This window comes from Fusarium proliferatum (genome assembly GCF_900067095.1).
Source record: "Fusarium proliferatum ET1 genome assembly, contig: FPRO_scaffold001, whole genome shotgun sequence".
In the NCBI taxonomy this organism is placed as follows: Eukaryota; Fungi; Ascomycota; class Sordariomycetes; order Hypocreales; family Nectriaceae; genus Fusarium; species Fusarium proliferatum.
The window spans coordinates 3,292,017-3,310,320 of record NW_022194790.1 but is presented as its reverse complement, the minus strand read 5'-3'; the positions used below and the strand labels follow the sequence as shown (position 1 = coordinate 3,310,320).

The window sequence follows — 18,304 nt, the reverse complement described above, 5'->3', positions numbered from 1 at the left end:
AATATCTCGAGAGCCTTATCCCAGTCCACTAGAGGTTATAACATGATCTGTTATCAGCCAAGCAATTAAATTCTTTGTCATGCAGCCAGCACGGATATATCACACGGCAAGTGTGATACCCGTGCATCTGTCACCAAACCATGATTTTTTCGCACAAGAAATGACCGGAACGAATATCCACTTCCGGCCACTACCTCCTTGTCTGTGCCTCAGATAGTTCATGCAAGTCTTAGCTGGCATGCCTGAGCTGAATGATGAATGTCAGCACGATCTCCAGGGGAATAGAGCTGTAGTATGATGAGTAAGATCATACCCTATGCGACGACAAGTGTGTCTCGTTCTTATGCGTGAAGTGAGTTACGGAGTCATGGCACGTTTGAAGTAATAATTATACCATGTATGTCTGTCTGTCTGCCTTTCTGCTCTGTTTCTCCTGCTATACTACTAGTCCTCTCTTCTTACCAAAACGCTCGCATCATTCCATCGCATTCATCTTTTCGGCACACAAAAAAGTTCCCCCAATAAGACACCATATCATAGTACAGTCCTGGTTCACGTCGTAGCTCGTACATTCTTGCTCAAACCTCTTCGTCGCTCTCCTCACCGAGTAGCTCACCCTCGTCATCGTCGACCATGGAATAGTCACCCCGTCCTCGGGCGAAGCTATCGCGTGTGGTATACCGTCTTGACCAATTGCCTCCCCTACTTCGGTTTGATACACGCTCGTAGACTCCAGTGGCGGATCGCCATATGGAGGTCAAGACTAGTGGTAGGGCAGCAACAACAGCTGCCAGTGCTGAGATGGCAATGACGGGATACTTGATCCAAGGTTGCTCGCTGTCAAAGGTTGCACTGTTATCACCCAGTCGAATCTGTCCAAATTTGCCGCTCCAGTTGCGCCAAGCATACCAGCCAAAAGCGGCTGCCAGTCCGATGGGGATGATGATAGCAAAGAAAATAGCCCAGCCTGAAGTGCCACGCTTGCGTGCAAAATCCTCCTCGTGTCCTGCACAGGCGTGCTCTGTGGAGGTCTTATCCAGCTCTTGGCCACCTTCGCAGGTGGTCAAGGGGATGCGGCGATAACCTGTAGGGTCGAAGTAGGATGTCTCGTTGGGATGTTGCTTACACCACTCCTCGCCCGAGATGGCATCATGATCTGGAACCAGAGTGCATTGTCCATGATTGTCTAGTTCGAAGTTATATGCACTGCAAATTATTAGTTTATATTCTCGAGCATGTCAATTGTCATACACTTACCATTCAAAATCTCGCCTGGTACACTCGCAGTTTTCATATTCTCGCAATCGTGACATGCTTGCTTGATTGTAGCACTTGCGATCCGTCTTCTTTCGCAGATACTTGGCCTTATGTCCGAAAAGGCAGTCATCGTTTTGGAGGGGATGTTTAGGGGACCAGAGATCGTAATCTGAAGAAGAATCATCGGAGTACTTGCAGGGCTGATTTGTGAGTCCTGTAAAATCGAGGTTGGCAGCGAAGAGTTTCTTATCATCTGTCTGGTACCACACCAAAAAGTTTCGGGAAGTTCCACTATGGACAGATGTCAAGTCTTGAATAGTCACTTCCTTGTCGGTGAACTTGTAGTCCGTCCAAGTATTGCCCTCGTCTGTTGAGTAAGAGACAATATTTGACTTGATCTTGTTCGCGAGGGTAGCACGCTGTGCGAGTACAATGATCGAACCCTGGTCACCATATTGCCACGTCCATACACCCTTCTTAACGCTCTTCCAGTTGATTCCGCCATCAGCTGACATGAATGTATCGGCCTCCTTGACATCTCCAAGGCTTGGTCCAACGTTTCCATAGCCGAAGATCAGGCCAACAGCGGTGCTTGCTGAGAAAGTTCTGCCCTTATTCTCTCGCTCTGTGTAGTGGTGTAGATGGAGAGCGCATTTGCTATCACCTGAGGAGCTGCATGAATAAGACTTGCCATCTGCACCCTTTGATGGAGGGGGGAGGAAACCCCATTCGGCACCGTCGTTGTGCGAAATCTTTGTCTGAATCACCTTCTTTCCGTTCTTGTCATCGGGGTTCGAAACAGAATTGATAAGGGTGACGCCCTCAAGACCCGCGACCTTTTCAAAGTCCACGTAACCCAGTTCGTCGGAGTTGACGTTGGGTGCGCTGAGAACATATGTTGTACCATTAGAATTACTCTTGATTATTGAGCCGCGTCGTCGGCCTTCGGAAAGATCAGTGGCGACAAATAGGTTGACGGCGTGGTTAGAGCTGTCAAGAACAGTGTACAATGATGAGTGAGAATCGTGAAAGTTGCGTGGAAATTGGGCTGCTTCGAAATGTTTTCCGTCCATACTAGCAATGGCTTGCAGGCCGGCGCTCTCTTTGCCATCTTCAACAACCTCATCCGTGGCGAGGATAAACTCATTCATAGTTGCAAACGCCGCAACCGTACCGTTGTGGAAAATCCTGTCGTCCTCAGAAAAGTCCTCAATTGTGACAATGGTTTTGTGATTGTCAGTGTTCTCGTCCTTGTGAACGAGACAGACAATTTGTTTCTGGGCGCGGAATTTGAAGGCAGAGTTTCCTGTGAACTCGCACTTGGTCGCGTAACGTTGCAAAGTCTTCCAGTTGTCACCACGATCAGTTGAGATTGAGGCTTCAGGGTAACAATCCTTGCTACCCGCAACATCACCACACCGCTTTCCGATCCAGATGATCCAGTCCTTCTTGTCTGGATGAAAACTCATCGCGGCACCTGGATCAGAAAATGGCGTCTTAAAGCTGTGAAAACTATGACCGCGGTCAATCGTATAGATGACTTTTTCAGAATCTGTATGGAAGAAGACGACTTCCCTGAAGTAGGTATGAGGAATCAGTCCCAAGATATTCTCCTTTTCAAGAATGCGCTTCCAAGTTTTGCCGTGATCATCTGTGATCCATAGCTTGTTTTCCACTTCGACTTTACCGCCAGGTAGCTTATCACCAATGGGTCGAGCAATAACAACTTCGCTGGTGGGACTCTCAGATTCGAGACCCATGAGGTAGAATTTCTGCATGTCCTGGCCTTTGATGTCCGTAAACTCATTGATCTTGAGCGAAATTTCACCGCTGGCTGGAGTACCAGGCGTCGAACCGCCACCGGGACTGCCGCCATCGGAGCACTTGCGTTCAACCGGGTCATCCTTCTGAGCGCCACTCTTTCGAGTACATGTATTTCCTGGAATAAGGCGCCACCCGGACGATCCCTTGAAGGTCTCATCCTTGCCCTTACAAGAGCCTTCTGGAATAGGAACTGGCCCAACCTTCTTACAGACCATGTTGTCATCAGGGTCTCTCTGGAAGTTGTAGTCGCATTCAAAGTCGGCATCGGTACACTCGCAGTTCTCGATGACAGGTTCAGGGTCACGGAAGTCGGCCTTGAGAAAGCAATCCGCCGATTTCTTGCGGCGGTTGTATGTCTGCTTGTGACCCATGATGCAGGTTGGCGCTCCCTTGTCGTCAACACGTGCATACCATGACTCCATGTCCTTACTCTCGCAAGTGCGCTTCTCCATGCCCTCAAAATTAATGGCGATCATGTGAAAAGCTCTGTCCTTCTCGCCAACAAGCAGAAACTTGAGACTTGTCGAGTCTTGAGTAGTTGTCAGAATAACAGGCCTAACCTTTAAGCCATCAGGGAGTGGGGCGGACTCCCAGTTTTCTCCATAGTCCAGGGAGAAGGAAATCTTATCGACGTCCTCCTTTAGAGAATCTCTGGCAGCGACCAAGATACCGCCTGTGTCACCAAACTCATATTTATGAGGACCTTCGAGCGCCTTTTTCCATGACACGCCAGCGTTGTCAGAAACATAAAGATTGGAACTCTCGAACTCGCCGAGTGCGGCGCCCGTGTTTCCATTGCCCATAACAAGACCAGGAGCCGGGCTCGAGAAGATGCGGCCGATATTGTCAATGTCTGTCATTGAATGTAGGTGGATGCGGTCTTGTCCAGCTTTGACTGGCTCAAAGGTTCTTCCATCATCAAATGTGATTTGTGTCACCACAACTTTCTTTGCGCTCTTCGCATCAACATCCTTGCCGTTTTCAACCGTGTTGACCAGGAAGATACCTTGAATTCCGCTGATTTTCTCGAAATCGACGTGGCCCTTGACATTGCGATTAGTGTACGGAATGTTCTCTGTGAAGTATGTACCGTTCGAGTTGCTGGTGAAGATGACACCCATAGGGGTGGACGGGTGAGAAGTCATCACGTCGACTTGAATGCTGTAGTTGGTGCTTTCGAGGACCGTGTAAGCTTCCTGGTTGATCTTGTGGGAATGGTCATGGCTGTCGTCCGTGGGGAACATGGCTCGGTGCCAGAACTGAGCATCACTGGTAACGAAGAGAGTCATCTCATCACTGCCAGCGGACGACGAGGCAAGAAGAATAAAGCTCTTGACGGCTGCGATGCTAACGACGCCAGTTACATCGCGTTGACCATCCAAACTTGGCTCGAATTCGTCGAATTTTCCACCACTACCCTTGGCAAAGAAGTTATCCGAAACGCATAACTTCTGGCTTGTTTTGAAGAGACTCAGAGGGTCGGTAACGATGCAAAGGATTCTGGTATTGTCCAGCTCGGCATCGCCGGTTGTGAACTCTCGGTTTGTCTTGGCCCACCAGCAACCTGAGGTACTGGGGCGCAGCTGCTGCACAGTCTTGAAACCATCAATTGTATATGTTGTTTCCTCGTCGCAAAAAATTCCATCGCAGTTCATGCCGTTGAAAATGATGCGCTTCGGGTCACCTGCGTGGAAGACAAGAGTATCGGGTTGGAAGGCACTCGGCATTGTACCGCTGTTGAATTCACTCCAGCTTTTGCCACGGTCTTCGGTTTTGTAGTGTTTCCGATCTTTCGTGAGAACAAAAGCAGAATTGGAATCGAAGGGGTGAAGGTACAGGAAGGTTGCGCTTCGGTCGGGGATGTCAGGGACTTGCGCCCATGTTTTGCCTGCGTCTTCGGACCTCCAGATATTTCTCTCCTCGATATCTTGGAAGACAACGACGTCACTATCCTCAAAGTAATTCAGGTTGAGAGGAGGATGCTTCGCGACGGAAGCGTCGACCGTCGGCTTGTCCTGCTTTGCTGCCACAGCTGTCCATAGCAGTGAGAATATGAGGGCGCGCCATGAGAGTGCGGCCCAGGCTGAGGACCTCATCATTGCGGCTGAACTTGCAGTAAAGATATCATGAAGAAGCAAACACAGCCGGAAGGTGCGAGGATCTCGCAATTTCGATAGGATTCGTGTAACAGAGAAGTGGCTGGCTCTGAAGTATCGTTTTAAAGCCGTGTTTGAGACGTGTTGATGAAGTCTACCAGAAGTAGGACACTTTGCTCCTTACGAGTTAAGTTACGAGGCACGTCAGCAATGAGGCGGCAGCTGTTTCGCCCAGTTGATGTGGCGTCGAGCTTCGCCACACTAACGTTAGTTGCTCCTCACGCCCAGTCTTTTGGTGAAGGCTGATGCTCTGATGAAGATAAGATTATCTAGGTCCCTATGTGCTATAGGGAAATGAATCACGATTACAATCTGCTGATAGCCATCCCGCAACTGCCTGCCCATGTAGTCAATATCATTCGTTCCTTCTTTTATTTCGCTTTAACAGTGCTGGAATGCATGGAGTGGCGCTATCGATAGTTATCAGCAACTCGGCTTCAGGGAGCAAGAAAACACCGGACCTTGATATAAGGTAAGGTGTCAAAAATAAACTCAGCAAAAGATATCCTAAATATAGTAAAAGTATCCCAAATTTGTTAAAAATATCTAAGTCTTTTTGTCACCTAGGATCAAGGTCCTGGATTTTCTTTCCTTCCCTAGCTCGGGTAGTCTAAATGCCATGTTTGGAAGATCTCATTCTTGGCATTGATGATCAGTGAATAATCTTGAACTAGAACAAACCAAGCCTTCAAATGGAGACTTGGCAAAAATGGATTCCAGTGATTTATGCAAGTTGTGCAATTGCGAACACACCGAGATCGAACAATCATGTTTGATGTGAAGGCGAAACTCTCGGCATCACACATGAAGCATTACTTATGCCTTTTACTGAATTGTACTATGAATTCATGAGGATCAGACGTTATAACATATATCAGCCTCTCGATTTATCCACTTAGTCTACGACGCTCTCAAGAACATACAACGAGAGCTCGTATAAATATTTATGGATAGGTGCAGGCTCAAGAAGGTGCACATTTGACAGCGGCATCCAATCCGTGACGTTTGTAGAGCTGACTTATAACGATATTTATTAGTAAGTGCCATGCAAGCCATATCTTCCACATCATAGATTTCATAACTGATGATTTTACGATAAACATTATACCATTAGAGGGAGCCATCTCTACCACCAGTCATAGGCTTTGATAGCTATGCCCAGATATTCCTAGATAGGAAAGGTGTGTAAAAAGAGCTGAAACGCTGTGGAGTAGCGAGGTGATGCGGCCCCTGGTTCGGCACGGGGCTCCGTATTTCTCAGGTACGGTACATTAGTCTCACATGAAAGCCATACCCGTTTGAGATGTAGATTTAAGTCGAAGCAGAGACAGGTGCAAGCATCGTAAGCATACATTATCGATGCATTGATGTAATATCAACGAAGTGATACCTCGCCACTCAACCGTAATGAGAGATGTCATCTGCATATAGTGGCACTGACTTGAGGGTTGTTGAAGTGTGTGATAGGAGCCAACCTGACCTTGATATTCATCCCGTCGACAAGTGGGACTCGAGGGCAAATGGATCCATATCATTAGTCCCTTCACGACATCACCTAGGCAAACGAAACCAAGCAAACATGAACAAATATGCAAAGATGAAGAGGGGCCTATAGTCCAACTTGACAGACTCGCTTGAATGTGGCGAACCTCGATTTAAAGTTCCAACGGTGGAGGTAACTCCTCTACGAGTGAGTGAGTGAGTATGAACCTACCTGAGGAGGTAGGTTAGTAGGTAGTGGTGAATTGACTATTAAATACCTTCAGGGACTACTCACAATCGCGTTCCCGAAGCCACAGCGGAACTTTAATCCTTAAGTTTCTCTATCAGCAGACAGCGAATTGCGACCAGGTACTGATATGTTACTTTCACAAACACACTGGGCACCTTACGTGTAGTATTAGTGTATTTACAATTGGATGAAGAGAGGAAGCCCATGGCTGGCAGGAACAAACAAACAGGCGTCGTGTAAGTGCATCATTTCTGGACAGGGCTATAATCCCTTTCATTTCAGCTTTCCCCTCAGATCCAACCAAGATTAGAAACGTTAGCTCCTTGACTGCGCCATCATGAGAAAATCCTAGAATTCATCATGCTTGGCTAGGGAGATGAGGGGAACTAAAGTCCAAGGTAAGGTAGGGGGCCGTTAGCCCCAGCACCAATAGGCAGGTCCCTTTGGACCCCTGACTCTCCCACTAAGATCCCAATCCCACCTTCACTAAGGTAAGTTCACTTCCAACTCCACGTGCTTGTTTTGAATTCGTGTTTTCCATCCTCCCTTCACTTTCATTCTCCTTCTCCCCAACTCAAAGCTTTCGCAACCTGTTTCTTGCATCATCGTTGCCTTCGCCGTCCTGTTCTTCTGCTTCGGTCACCTCAACCCACGGCTCTTTGTGTTTACTTATTTTGCCGCCAACTCATTTGAGACACCAACGACGTTCCTTACCCTGCATAAGTCGCAACTTCGTCATCAACATGGCGGCCACTTACAAGCAGTTCCTTGCTGCGCCCAGCTCGTCTCTGCTGGCTGATACGGCTGCGCTGCACTACGTTACCACGACCACGACTTTTTCTGGTCCTACTGAGATCATCAAGCATCTGAATGCGCTCCAGAAGCAGGTCGCAAAGAAGAAGGAGGAAGTGTTCAATACCGTTGATGGACAAAACGTTATTGTCTTAGAAGTTGACACATGTCTCGGCTTTCAAACTGGAGGCGGCCCTTATCTCCCTGGCCTTGATGACAATTTTTTGTCTGCCCGTGACGTTTACCTCCCAGTTGTACGTTGTGTCTCTGCTTGGAGTGCTCTTTTCTGCCTCGGGCCAACACGAACCAAGTATTAACTGCTCCCCACAGACTCACTTTGTGACCTTCGATGAAGCTGGCAAGATTCTTCAGATTCGACTCCAATGGGACCAGGGCTCGCTTCTCAAGCAAGTGGAAGTGATTGGAAAGTCTGGCCGCAACTGGCCCATTAGAGATAGCCGAGAGCAGATCGCATTTATCCAGTCTTGCATCAGAACGGCTGGCACTGGTGCCCCTGTCGCCCCCAGCCACAACGAGACCGTTGCGCGAAACCGAACTAATTCCACTAATGCCCTCCGCGACCCCCATGCATCCCTGAGGCTGTTTGGTCCTCGAGATGAAATTGAAGCGGAGCCCGCCAGTGTTATATCTCCTTACGCTGGTACTAGCCGCCCTCGACAGCGGTCTTTCACCGAGATCTTGGGTGACGAACCCACTTCACCCAGCTCTGGCCGTCGAAATATGTCGCCTTCCAAGCGGGGACAGGGTAAGAACTTCCAGCCTTCGCGAATTTTCGATGGTCAAGAGCATGTCGAGCAACCGGAGGAGCAACCTCAGCCCAAGAATAAGCGATATATCCGCCCTAACCCAAAGAAGTACTCTCATTTCGACTTTGCCGATGGTAGTGACCCTCAGGACGCCCCCAAGCCGGGCCAATCCTTTGATGAAAGACCAAAGTCTAAGCACGACAGCCAATGGTCTTTCCAGGATTTCGTGACGCCACAGAAAGTGAAGCCCTCCAGAACTATGCGCACCCAGGATGTTCGCCATTGGGACACTGACAAGGATGTTGTGGATGAGACACCAGGCCACCCGGCTGCCAAGCCTAGACGCGATGCCGACGCACACTTCGAGCTACTTGACGACGGTGAGAGAGTGCCCCAGCAACCGCGCCCCGGTTCCCATCCCCCGGGCTATGCTCATAACGAGGGCCTAAGGCTTTATAAGAATCAATTGTTTGACAAGGAGGACGTAGGACAAAACGAACGCGCTTTAGGCAACATCACCAACGTGAAAGACCGTGGAAAAGATTTTGACCACCACTTCGATATCAGTGACAAGTCACCAGCCCACCCCCAAGATCGTGTCCCTGAAGGCCACCAGAAAGCTGTCCAAATGATGCAACACAACTGGGATACATACGACAGGTCTCCTGCCGGTCAGAAGGAAAACCGACCAACCGAAAACACCGATAGCCACAAGATCAACATCGCCGGTGATGGTATGGGAGGGCGAAAGGGCACCAACCGGGACTGGCTCTATGGAGAAACTCAAGATGTCCCTGAGTCGATTCCCACCCGCAAGCAACCCAATGTTGTTGCGTCGGGCGTTCCCTTGACCAAGAGTGCCAAAATTCACATTGCAGGCGACGGCATGGGCGGCAAGAAGGGTACTGAGCGAGACTGGCTCTACAATGAGACTAGCGAGACAGCTGGTGACTCAAAGACCAACAAACCGATCCCTACAAGAACACCAGGATCCAACGCCGCACCTGCCAGTGAAATCAAGGAGAATACCGACAAGCACAAGATCAACATTGCAGGTGATGGCATGGGTGGTAAGAAGGGTACCGAGCGTGACTGGCTCTACAATGAGACGAGTGAGACATCTGGCGGTCAAGCAACAGCCACCAAATCGATCCCTACCCGAACACCAGGATCCAGCACCGCACCCACCAACGAAGTCAGAGAGAACACAGATAAGCACAAGATCAACATTGCAGGCGACGGCATGGGTGGGCGAAAGGGCACCAACCGAGACTGGCTCTACGGTGAACTGGACGAGCAGCCTCTTCCCACACGGCAGAACGCACCCTCCAAGAAGGACTTCTGGGACTTTTAGAGGAGAAGAGTGCTTTGCTAGGGAGAACACTCGGACTTTAATAGATCAAAATGTGCGCCCTGTCCTATTGCTACAGTCTTCGGTTATGTTGTGTGCATACCTGCATGCAAACGCACGAGTTATGAATCACGAGGGTTCATCAGCATTACTTTCCGCCTTGGAAACCCCGCTTGAAAGAGAATCATAGTCCTCGGAACTTCGTCTTTTATCTTTTTCTTTTTGCCCTTTTCTTACTCTTTCTTATTTGCTTGTTTTACGGCCTCGCTTACGTAGGTAGGCTGCTGAACACAAATTATTTGGCAGGAGGCGGACGATCAGACGCGGGCATGTTCTCAAAACGACGTATAAACATATGAGTGACTCCAATTAGATACCATTGCTATCACACTTTCTGAAACTTCATCATAAGAGGCACATGAGTGCCTTTCAGTGATTAATATTAGTTGATGCCGTGGCCTGGTATTGTTTGGCACTCAGCACACCTCCGCAGCGGTATGGAATCGATTCGAAACGGGTCTGCATAAATATAGCGTTATTACGGAGTACAAGTGCAGATATAAATGTAGTCCAGTGGGTGGTCATAGGTAACGAATCCCGCGCTCTAAGCGCATCCAATTCAACTCCATGCTAACCTGGGTAATAACCAAATTCACAATGAGATATATATCCAACGCCTCTTATTATTTCGTCATAATTCTCATGGCTCAGCACATGAACTTGTAATATCTCTTCCATCTGGGCCAACCTTCTCGCTCCTCTCGTTCCTGGGCGACAAGGATAGGGACGTTAAAGTCCCGACGTCCAGTGTCGACATCCATATCTCGTATTCTCACAAACGTAGTTCGGAAATAAAGCTTGTGGAATACATAAAAGGCCAAAACGCAGGGTGCGCCAACCCATTTATGAAAAAAATTCTGCGCGACCTGGGCGCTTGTTAATTGTTGCCAGCCGATGGGAAAGGCGCCGACCCAGAATTGCGCTATGATAACAAGAACGTTCAGTGTGATACCAACCCAAGAACCCACGACGCCGACCTGGGATTGGAAGGGCAACTCGGAGACGGAGCGGCCTCGGGCAGCCCACGCACGGCGGAAACGGATATGACACACGCAAATGGAGCCCCATGTAAAGATGGTTGATAAGCCGGAGATGGCCATGAGCCAGTCAAGGACAGCTCCTTGTTCGGGCAGGTCTGCGAGGAAAGCGATGAGGCCGAACGCGCTTGCGATCGCAATGGCGACGAGTGGGCGGCCTTTGCGGTCGACGTAACCGACGATCTTGGGAGCCTGCCGAAGGTTTGCAAGAGCAGCAAGGGTACGCGAGGAACCGAAGACGGCAGAGTTACCGACGGACAGGACGGCAGTAAGGATGACCGCGTTCATGACAGACGGTAGGACCTGAATGCCGGCTTCTTCAATGGCTATGACAAAAGGTGAGGCTGATGCATCCGCATCGCTGTTACCGCCCACGAGCCGAGGGTCAGTGTGTGGAACGAGCAGTCCTACCAATGTCAAGGCAACGATATAGAAAAGCGTGATCCTCCAAAACACCTGCTTCAAAGCCGTTGGCAGCGATTTTCGCGGATTCGCTGTTTCAGCGGCAGCAAGGCCAATAAGCTCAGTGCCAGCAAATGAGAAAGCTGCTGTAACAAATACATTGCACATTCCTTTAAAACCGTTGTTGAAAGCCCCAGGGTTTTGCCAATAACGGCCACCAATGTATCCGCTATCTGGCGTTCCGCCACAGTTGAGAACAATGCCGAGAAGGCTGAGCGGAATGTTAATTCTGCAACGGCTGAGGACATGTAGTTGAAAGCACTCACATAAAGCCTATAACAGCAATGACCTTGATAATGGAAAAGATGAATTCGGCTTCACCGTAGCCTTTGACGCCAAACATATTGATGACTATGATGACGACTAGGAATACAGAGACGAAAATGGCGCGTGTGAGACTCTCGTCCCAGTAAGAGAGGGTTAGGGATGCGGCGATGATCTCGAGCGGTAACACGATGAGCCATTGCATCGCGTAGCTGTGTAAGTCAGTATATGAGGCCAGGCCAGCAGCAAAAGAGCAACACTCACTTCCACCCCATTGCGAATCCCCAAGACGGATCGATAAACCGAGTCGCCCACGAAGAGAATGATCCAGCAATTGGGAAGATGACTGCAAGCTCACCCAGCGCTTGGCATGTACAAAAGAGCATGGCGCCCACAATTGTAAAAGCCAGCAAAATCGACGCTGGACCTCCATCTGCCAAAGCTCTTCCCGATGCGACAAAAAGCCCAGTACCTAAGTCTATGTCTTAGTTTTCTCCATGGAGGAATGCTGTAACCACTGTAAGTAAACTCACCGATGGAGCCTCCGATTGCAATCATTTGCAAATGTCTTCCTTTCAACTCTCTCGCAAGGCCTGAATTCGCCGTCTCCAACATGGCACTCTGGATATCGTAGTAATGCGCTCCATCATGCACTCTCCCGGACCCCTCGTGCTGCCCCAACGGATCATTCGTGAACAAACTCGATCTCTGATCCCGCCTAAACCCATCGACGAACCGGTCCCAATATGAAGGCGGGGAAATATCACCGTACTCGGGTTCGCGCATGCTAAAAGAACTCCCGGGGGCGAGCGACTCCTCCTTCATCTTGCTAATGCTCCCGCGCTCGACATCGTGAGGAGCCATTCTTGCACTTGAGCCTGCGCGCTGTGCGCGGGCCGAGCTCACGCTTGGTCGATCCCGAACTGTGGGATGACTGGAGCTGGCCCTCCGCTGGGGATTGTTGTCGGAGTTGTAAGCGTAGGCGTATGCGGATGTGGGAGGTGAGTGGGAGGTATATGTTGTGAGTAAGCGGTTCGTCGGGGGAGGACGCTGGTTCGTGGGGTTCGTCAGGGTCACAGTGCTTTAGCGAACGACTCAAGGTGTGTGAACAGGTGGTTGTATTTGAGGCAATATATTTGTTGCTGGTATCTTGATCGTCTCGATAGTCGTAGTGAGACGGTCGGCATATCGCCACCAAGAAGGTAGTGGAGTTAGAAAGAGCAGTGATGGAGTTGTCGCGACGAGTGGATATGTGTTAATATGTAAGTCGACATGCGATGTTTAAGTTTAGGTAGAGCTGAAAATGGGGGCAGTCAAGTTTGATGGACTGCATGTGCGCAACAATCAAGCAATCAAAGCAACAGAAAGAGAAGCAAGGTAGTAGATAACGTCAAGGTCGTGTGAGAAGGGGCTGGAGGTGGGCTTATCATTCTAGACTCAGAGGAGAGGGAGTAATACAGTCGGTGACAGTTGCTTGGCGTTGAACGACCGCCCCCAATGGGCAATGGTATCCTTGGTACAGTATCAGATCAAATCATCTTCTGACCACTTACAGCAAATGCTAATCCCAAGTCAACTAAGACGCCACTGAGATCGAGCTGTCAAACGCTCCGAGCGTTGAGGAATAACCACGGGCATTGGTGGAGAGGGACCGAGGTGACGCTATCGTAGTGGAGGTGGGGAGCCTTAGAACGTCTAGAGTGAGTCGTTGTAACGCTGTAACGCTGTAACGCCTTTTGGCTGGACCCCCCCCGCACGCTGGAGATACCGCCTGGACCATGCTGCCGGGTTCTGTCTGTCTGTGCATCCGATCAATCTTGAAAGAGTACGTAAAGAATTGAAGATGTGGATTCACTGCTCGGTATTGAAAGGTGGGTTCTATCTTAGATCTCCGAGAGACAAAACACCAGATTTTGGTCAGTACACACACATCGTGGCCCAACGCAGTATCAAAGATAAATCACAAGCTGCTAAAGGCAATCCTTCAAAACCAACAGCAACAACCCCTGTCTTCCCAAGCAACCCACCTAAACCATCTCCAGCAGGTGCATTCACCACTAAGTTTGACTATCACACTCCCGTCCCTCCCTCTTCCAATCCATTTCAGCCCTCCCTGATACGAGGATCCTTCCATTCATCGGCCAACTGCGTCTCCCCTCTTCTCGGTCCCGACAAAAGGAAATCCTTTCGTTCTACCTCACGTTCTAGCCCTCATGAGTCCCGGTTCATAGATACGATGATCCAGGGCCTATCGCAGATACAATCACACGCCAAGAACAAAAACACGGGGAAGCGGATCCTTTCCTATCTGCCTCCTTGTTCTTGCTCGTCAAATAGACAGGCACAAGCCCGTAAGCCATCGAACCATATTTTTCGAGAACATCACAACCCTGTCTCCCTTGAAGCTTGGACCAGAAAGGCAGCTGCAACGCCACGAAAAGAGTATCTGCCTCGACCAAAAGGGAGGGGCGTTTGAGAAAAGAAATTCAGTACCAAGGCTTTGGGCTTCTATTCAAGCCTTTGCCCATGCTCAAACAGTATGATATATCAAATAAATGCTACATATGCTCAACGTAACTTCGCCACCCTGTATCACTTAAGCTTATTCACCGCATCCAATCACCGCACCCGCGGTATCAGCTGCTCTAATTCACCTTCTTGGCGTCCTGCATAACGGCCTCCTTCTCTTGACTTTCTGCGTTGACAACTGTAGCGATGATCTTACCATTGGCGTCTCTTGGCTTTCTCTTCCATCCTGTAGAGAACAACTTTCCCATGTCAAAGCGAGGCAGTGGATGTCCTTCTGTGTTGATAACGACCTTGTCCAGAGGTAGGAGATCAGGAGGTGAGAAGAGGAGGTAGAAGTATTTGAGTGTTTCAGCCTGTGTGGTCATGTTAGCATCTTGACTGGCTGCTCGCTCACATCCATGGATCTTTATCACTTACCAGCCAGAAGCTCTCCATGTTGTCCCGTACTTTAGGCGGGACAACATTTGCATTGCGCAGACTCGTAAAGCCTCCACCATTTCGCACAGCTGTGTGGTTCATGAAAGACTTGAACATCTCCCAGCCCCATTCCCGGTATCGGTTGTCGTTGGTAATCCTCCACATGTAGAACAGACTCTCGACTGTCTCGGGCCGCTGGAGATTGTGAACATCGCCAGACTTGACTGTAAAGTCCTTACGCCACTCCGCGTCCGGACTTGGGTCGAAATTAACTGGACCGTTTCGAGGATTGCCGTAAGCTGTTGGCGGGTTGTCAATCTCGAAGTAGGTGATTTCGGCTGATAGCCCTGTTGCCATGTACTTGTACATTCCCCAGCATGTCTCCATGACCTCTCGCGCCAGCTGCATATCCTCCTCGTTCTTCTTCGACCACGTCGGCAGTTTGCGTGCCTGAGCCTCGGTAAGGCCTTCTGTGGCCGCTAAAGCTATTGTACCGGGCATGAAGCACACGAGGTGGTCCATCTTCGGGCTAAGTGGCATCTCTAATCCATTCGGTCGCTCTCCGATGATGGTGAACTTGGAGTTGGAAGTATATGTGACGAGGTGCTTGCGAACGCCCTGAAGCGCCTCGTACCACATATCTTGGTAGATAGGCTCCTGCTTATTCGTCTGAAGATATTGCTTGATAAGATACTCATAGTATGAGTCGCCGCGGCTTCCCAGACGAATGTTTTCACCCCTGAACTCGCCCGAGGTTGCATAGATAAAGATGGGGACCAAGCCGTCTTGAGCTCCTTGATTGTCGACAAGTTTCATGACATTTTCCACACGGTCCCAAAAGTCTTTTTCTCCTGTGAGCTTTGCGAGGTACTTGAACTCAAGCTGGAGAGTTGTAGCCTCCGCCGTCGACGACGCTCCCATGTCTGCGTGTGAGGGGATGCCCTCGAACTTGGCAAGATTGACACTGGCATATGGGATACCAGATGGGGAGTCAAATGCGCTCATGAGACGATCGGCCAAGTCTTTAGCTTTCTCAAGATACAAATCTTCGCCGGCTGCCCCCTCGTCATCTTCGGCCAGTGGCGCAAGCCCCGGGAACTCGGTGGATAAGTAATGTGCACTTAGAAGCCCACCCAGCATTCGAATTGTCGTCTCAAAGGTGTTGACATCCTGATCCTGATCCCATGTCAAGGAGTCCGAGATCCAATGACGAGCGTCTTGGACACGAGATGTAAGGTTCATGAGAATCATAGTATCCAAAGAGTCGATTATGATCCAGCCGAGCCCCTTTGGTGCCATGTTTTCACCCGTCTTGCTAATTGGGTGGTATTCATCGAATCCTGTCGAGTTCTTCGGTCAGCCAATTTGAATCCCGCCCAGATATTCGGCCAGACGTACCCCAGGCATATCGCTTGTAGGCATCCCAGCTCAGCTCGAATGCCTCGACCACGCGATCTCTCCTGTGATCCCAGTTCGCCTTTCTATCGTCCTTGGACAAGCCTGTGTAGCTCCAATCGGTGGTTACAGTTCGCTTCGGTGAGGGTTTCTTCGAGGATCCAGTCCAATATATTAAAGTCAAAACAACCAAGGCAATAATAGCCACCCACTTCTTCCGCTTCCAAAAGGGTCTGTCTTCATCGTCGTAAGGCGACGCATAAGGTTTATCTTTGTACATTGGGAGTCGATCCGACTTGTTGGATCTCTGGCCAGAACCCCAGAATCGATCCTCAAGCTCTCGTTGACGACTATCAAAGGACGGAACGGTTCGGGGCATAGAGAAGGCCATAGCTACTTCATCGGCCTCGGCCCGCGACGGCGCAGGAATGTTTCGAGATTGCGGGCGTCCAAGAGTGCTTGTGGTTCGGTGGATGTTGAACGGATCTCGAATCATTGACTTGGTGTTTTCATTTCTAGGTGGGACTAGCCAGTAGAGCGAGAGCGAATGACTCGAAAGGACGCTAGAATTCACAGTGCAAGACAGGACAAGAACTATTATGTACAGGTCGCAAGCAAGGAAGCAGTTGACAAAGAAAGTGGCAACAAAAGTCTCAAGCTTGAGACGAAACAGCCAGAGCCAATAGAGGACAGAAATACAGACAGAACCGAAATCAGGAGCTTGGGGTAGCTTTTACCTTACGGCACGCGACCAGGGGTTATACAAAAGGTGTCGTTTGCGATTGCAACACCGACTCTCGGTCAAGTTTAGCGCCCTGGCCCGAGCACTCGGACCTAGCAATTCCGTTTCCCTTTTATATTGCGAAACCAAATCGTTACAACTTGAATCGCTACCTTACCTATTGTATGACTTATGTTATGGCAGAAGCAGACTTGATCAATAGTGGCATCCCATGATCTACCGTCTGTGGAATCTTGTGTTATTTATGACTTGCAATAGGAGAGCAAAATGATCCTGGTTGAAGATGCGAAAGTGTTTCCTTTTTTTATGTGACATCAAGTACAACTTTAACCTTTGAGTTCTTACGTGGACCTTAGGTAGTCCCTTTCAACAAAAAAATAGGGCACCTTAACAAATCAAAGCTCACATAAATGTTACATCCAACCAACTATAGTCCCGTCAAACAATCATGCTGTGCTAGATCGAAGCACTAAAATTACCACCAGCTCAGGTACGTGGACCCTTCGTACCTAAAAACACAGCACGTGGAAGCGATACCCAACTCAATCACAACTTCACGTCTGATACTAAAACTCTCCATACCTCGACCACAATATTCCAGTTGGAATGAGTATTGAAAACTTCCCTTCTCTTACCGCGGAGGAGTTCTCAGAAGCATGCCATCACCTTGACAGGCAATACTGCCAAGCGTCTTTGGGCCCCCAACGAGCACGGTGGAAGCTGAGGCTCTGCAATGCTCTTTGCACAGACTTCGCCTATGGTGGGGGCTTCACAACATATATCCAAATAAGGCGGCCTCTCGAGTTTGATCTGGATCATGGAGATCTTTCACTAGATTTGGATGGATTTTCCTTCTCAGACGACGAAACACATGTACCAATAAGTGGAGATAAGGATATGTTGGATGCTGAAGAAGCAGACGAGGTAACTCATCTTCAATATAATGTCTTCTAAATGTTGAACCTCGTCTTACAGATTACGACAGGCTGCTCTAATCAGACAAAGGACTCGCCCAGAAGTTGCGACGGTGGAGTATGAAATTCACCTTCACCCCACGTATCGTGTGCCATGTCTATGGTTCAATCTACGCAACCTACCCGCCGATGAGCCAGCATTCAACATTGACACCGTCTTTCGCCGCCTTGTACCAGACGAGTACAAGGCCGGGCTTCGAGCGCTGGGCAATGTAGGCGGTATTTCGGCTGATGTACGTTTTCTGGGGAGAGCTGTTGGCACAAGTCAATTTCAATATTCTGGGTATCGTCAAGATTGGTCGGCCTAACTAACATCTTGCTCGCAGCACCACCCTATCACGGGCGTCCCATCCTTCTTTATCCACCCCTGCTTGCTGGGAGACGCAATTTCCAAATTCGAGTGCGACAGGACCAACTATCTCATGATATGGCTCGGACTTGTCGGAGGTTGCGTAGGGCTATGGGCCCCTAAAGAAATGGCAATGTAGTAGCGTATCGATTGCGTCTCTCAGAAATGTCGCCGACCTTCATGGGTTCATTCTTGT

The 18,304-nt window shown here is 49.4% G+C and overlaps 5 protein-coding genes across 5 annotated transcripts; 2 read left to right on the top strand and 3 right to left on the bottom strand.

The window, feature by feature from the left end:
* Window positions 1–578: 578 nt before the first annotated feature.
* Window positions 579–5,177, bottom strand: FPRO_01000 (uncharacterized protein; the record flags this gene model as incomplete). Its single annotated transcript, XM_031220192.1, has 2 exons — window positions 579–1,206; window positions 1,258–5,177. 2 exons carry the CDS (start codon window positions 5,175–5,177, stop codon window positions 579–581), a joined length of 4,548 nt encoding a protein of 1,515 aa, XP_031075472.1.
* A 2,535-nt stretch (window positions 5,178–7,712) lies between these two features.
* FPRO_01001 (uncharacterized protein) lies at window positions 7,713–9,882 on the top strand (the record flags this gene model as incomplete). The annotated part of the gene is made up of 2 exons (XM_031220181.1): window positions 7,713–8,015; window positions 8,092–9,882. 2 exons carry the CDS (start codon window positions 7,713–7,715, stop codon window positions 9,880–9,882), a joined length of 2,094 nt encoding a protein of 697 aa, XP_031075471.1.
* A 704-nt stretch (window positions 9,883–10,586) lies between these two features.
* On the bottom strand, window positions 10,587–12,566 carry FPRO_01002 (putative amino acid transport protein GAP1; the record flags this gene model as incomplete). Its single annotated transcript, XM_031220170.1, has 4 exons — window positions 10,587–11,649; window positions 11,705–11,914; window positions 11,967–12,174; window positions 12,236–12,566. 4 exons carry the CDS (start codon window positions 12,564–12,566, stop codon window positions 10,587–10,589), a joined length of 1,812 nt encoding a protein of 603 aa, XP_031075470.1.
* A 1,781-nt stretch (window positions 12,567–14,347) lies between these two features.
* On the bottom strand, window positions 14,348–16,434 carry FPRO_01003 (uncharacterized protein; the record flags this gene model as incomplete). The annotated part of the gene is made up of 3 exons (XM_031220159.1): window positions 14,348–14,584; window positions 14,649–15,988; window positions 16,047–16,434. 3 exons carry the CDS (start codon window positions 16,432–16,434, stop codon window positions 14,348–14,350), a joined length of 1,965 nt encoding a protein of 654 aa, XP_031075469.1.
* A 957-nt stretch (window positions 16,435–17,391) lies between these two features.
* Window positions 17,392–18,247, top strand: FPRO_01004 (uncharacterized protein; the record flags this gene model as incomplete). The annotated part of the gene is made up of 3 exons (XM_031220148.1): window positions 17,392–17,709; window positions 17,771–17,992; window positions 18,086–18,247. 3 exons carry the CDS (start codon window positions 17,392–17,394, stop codon window positions 18,245–18,247), a joined length of 702 nt encoding a protein of 233 aa, XP_031075468.1.
* Window positions 18,248–18,304: the final 57 nt, after the last annotated feature.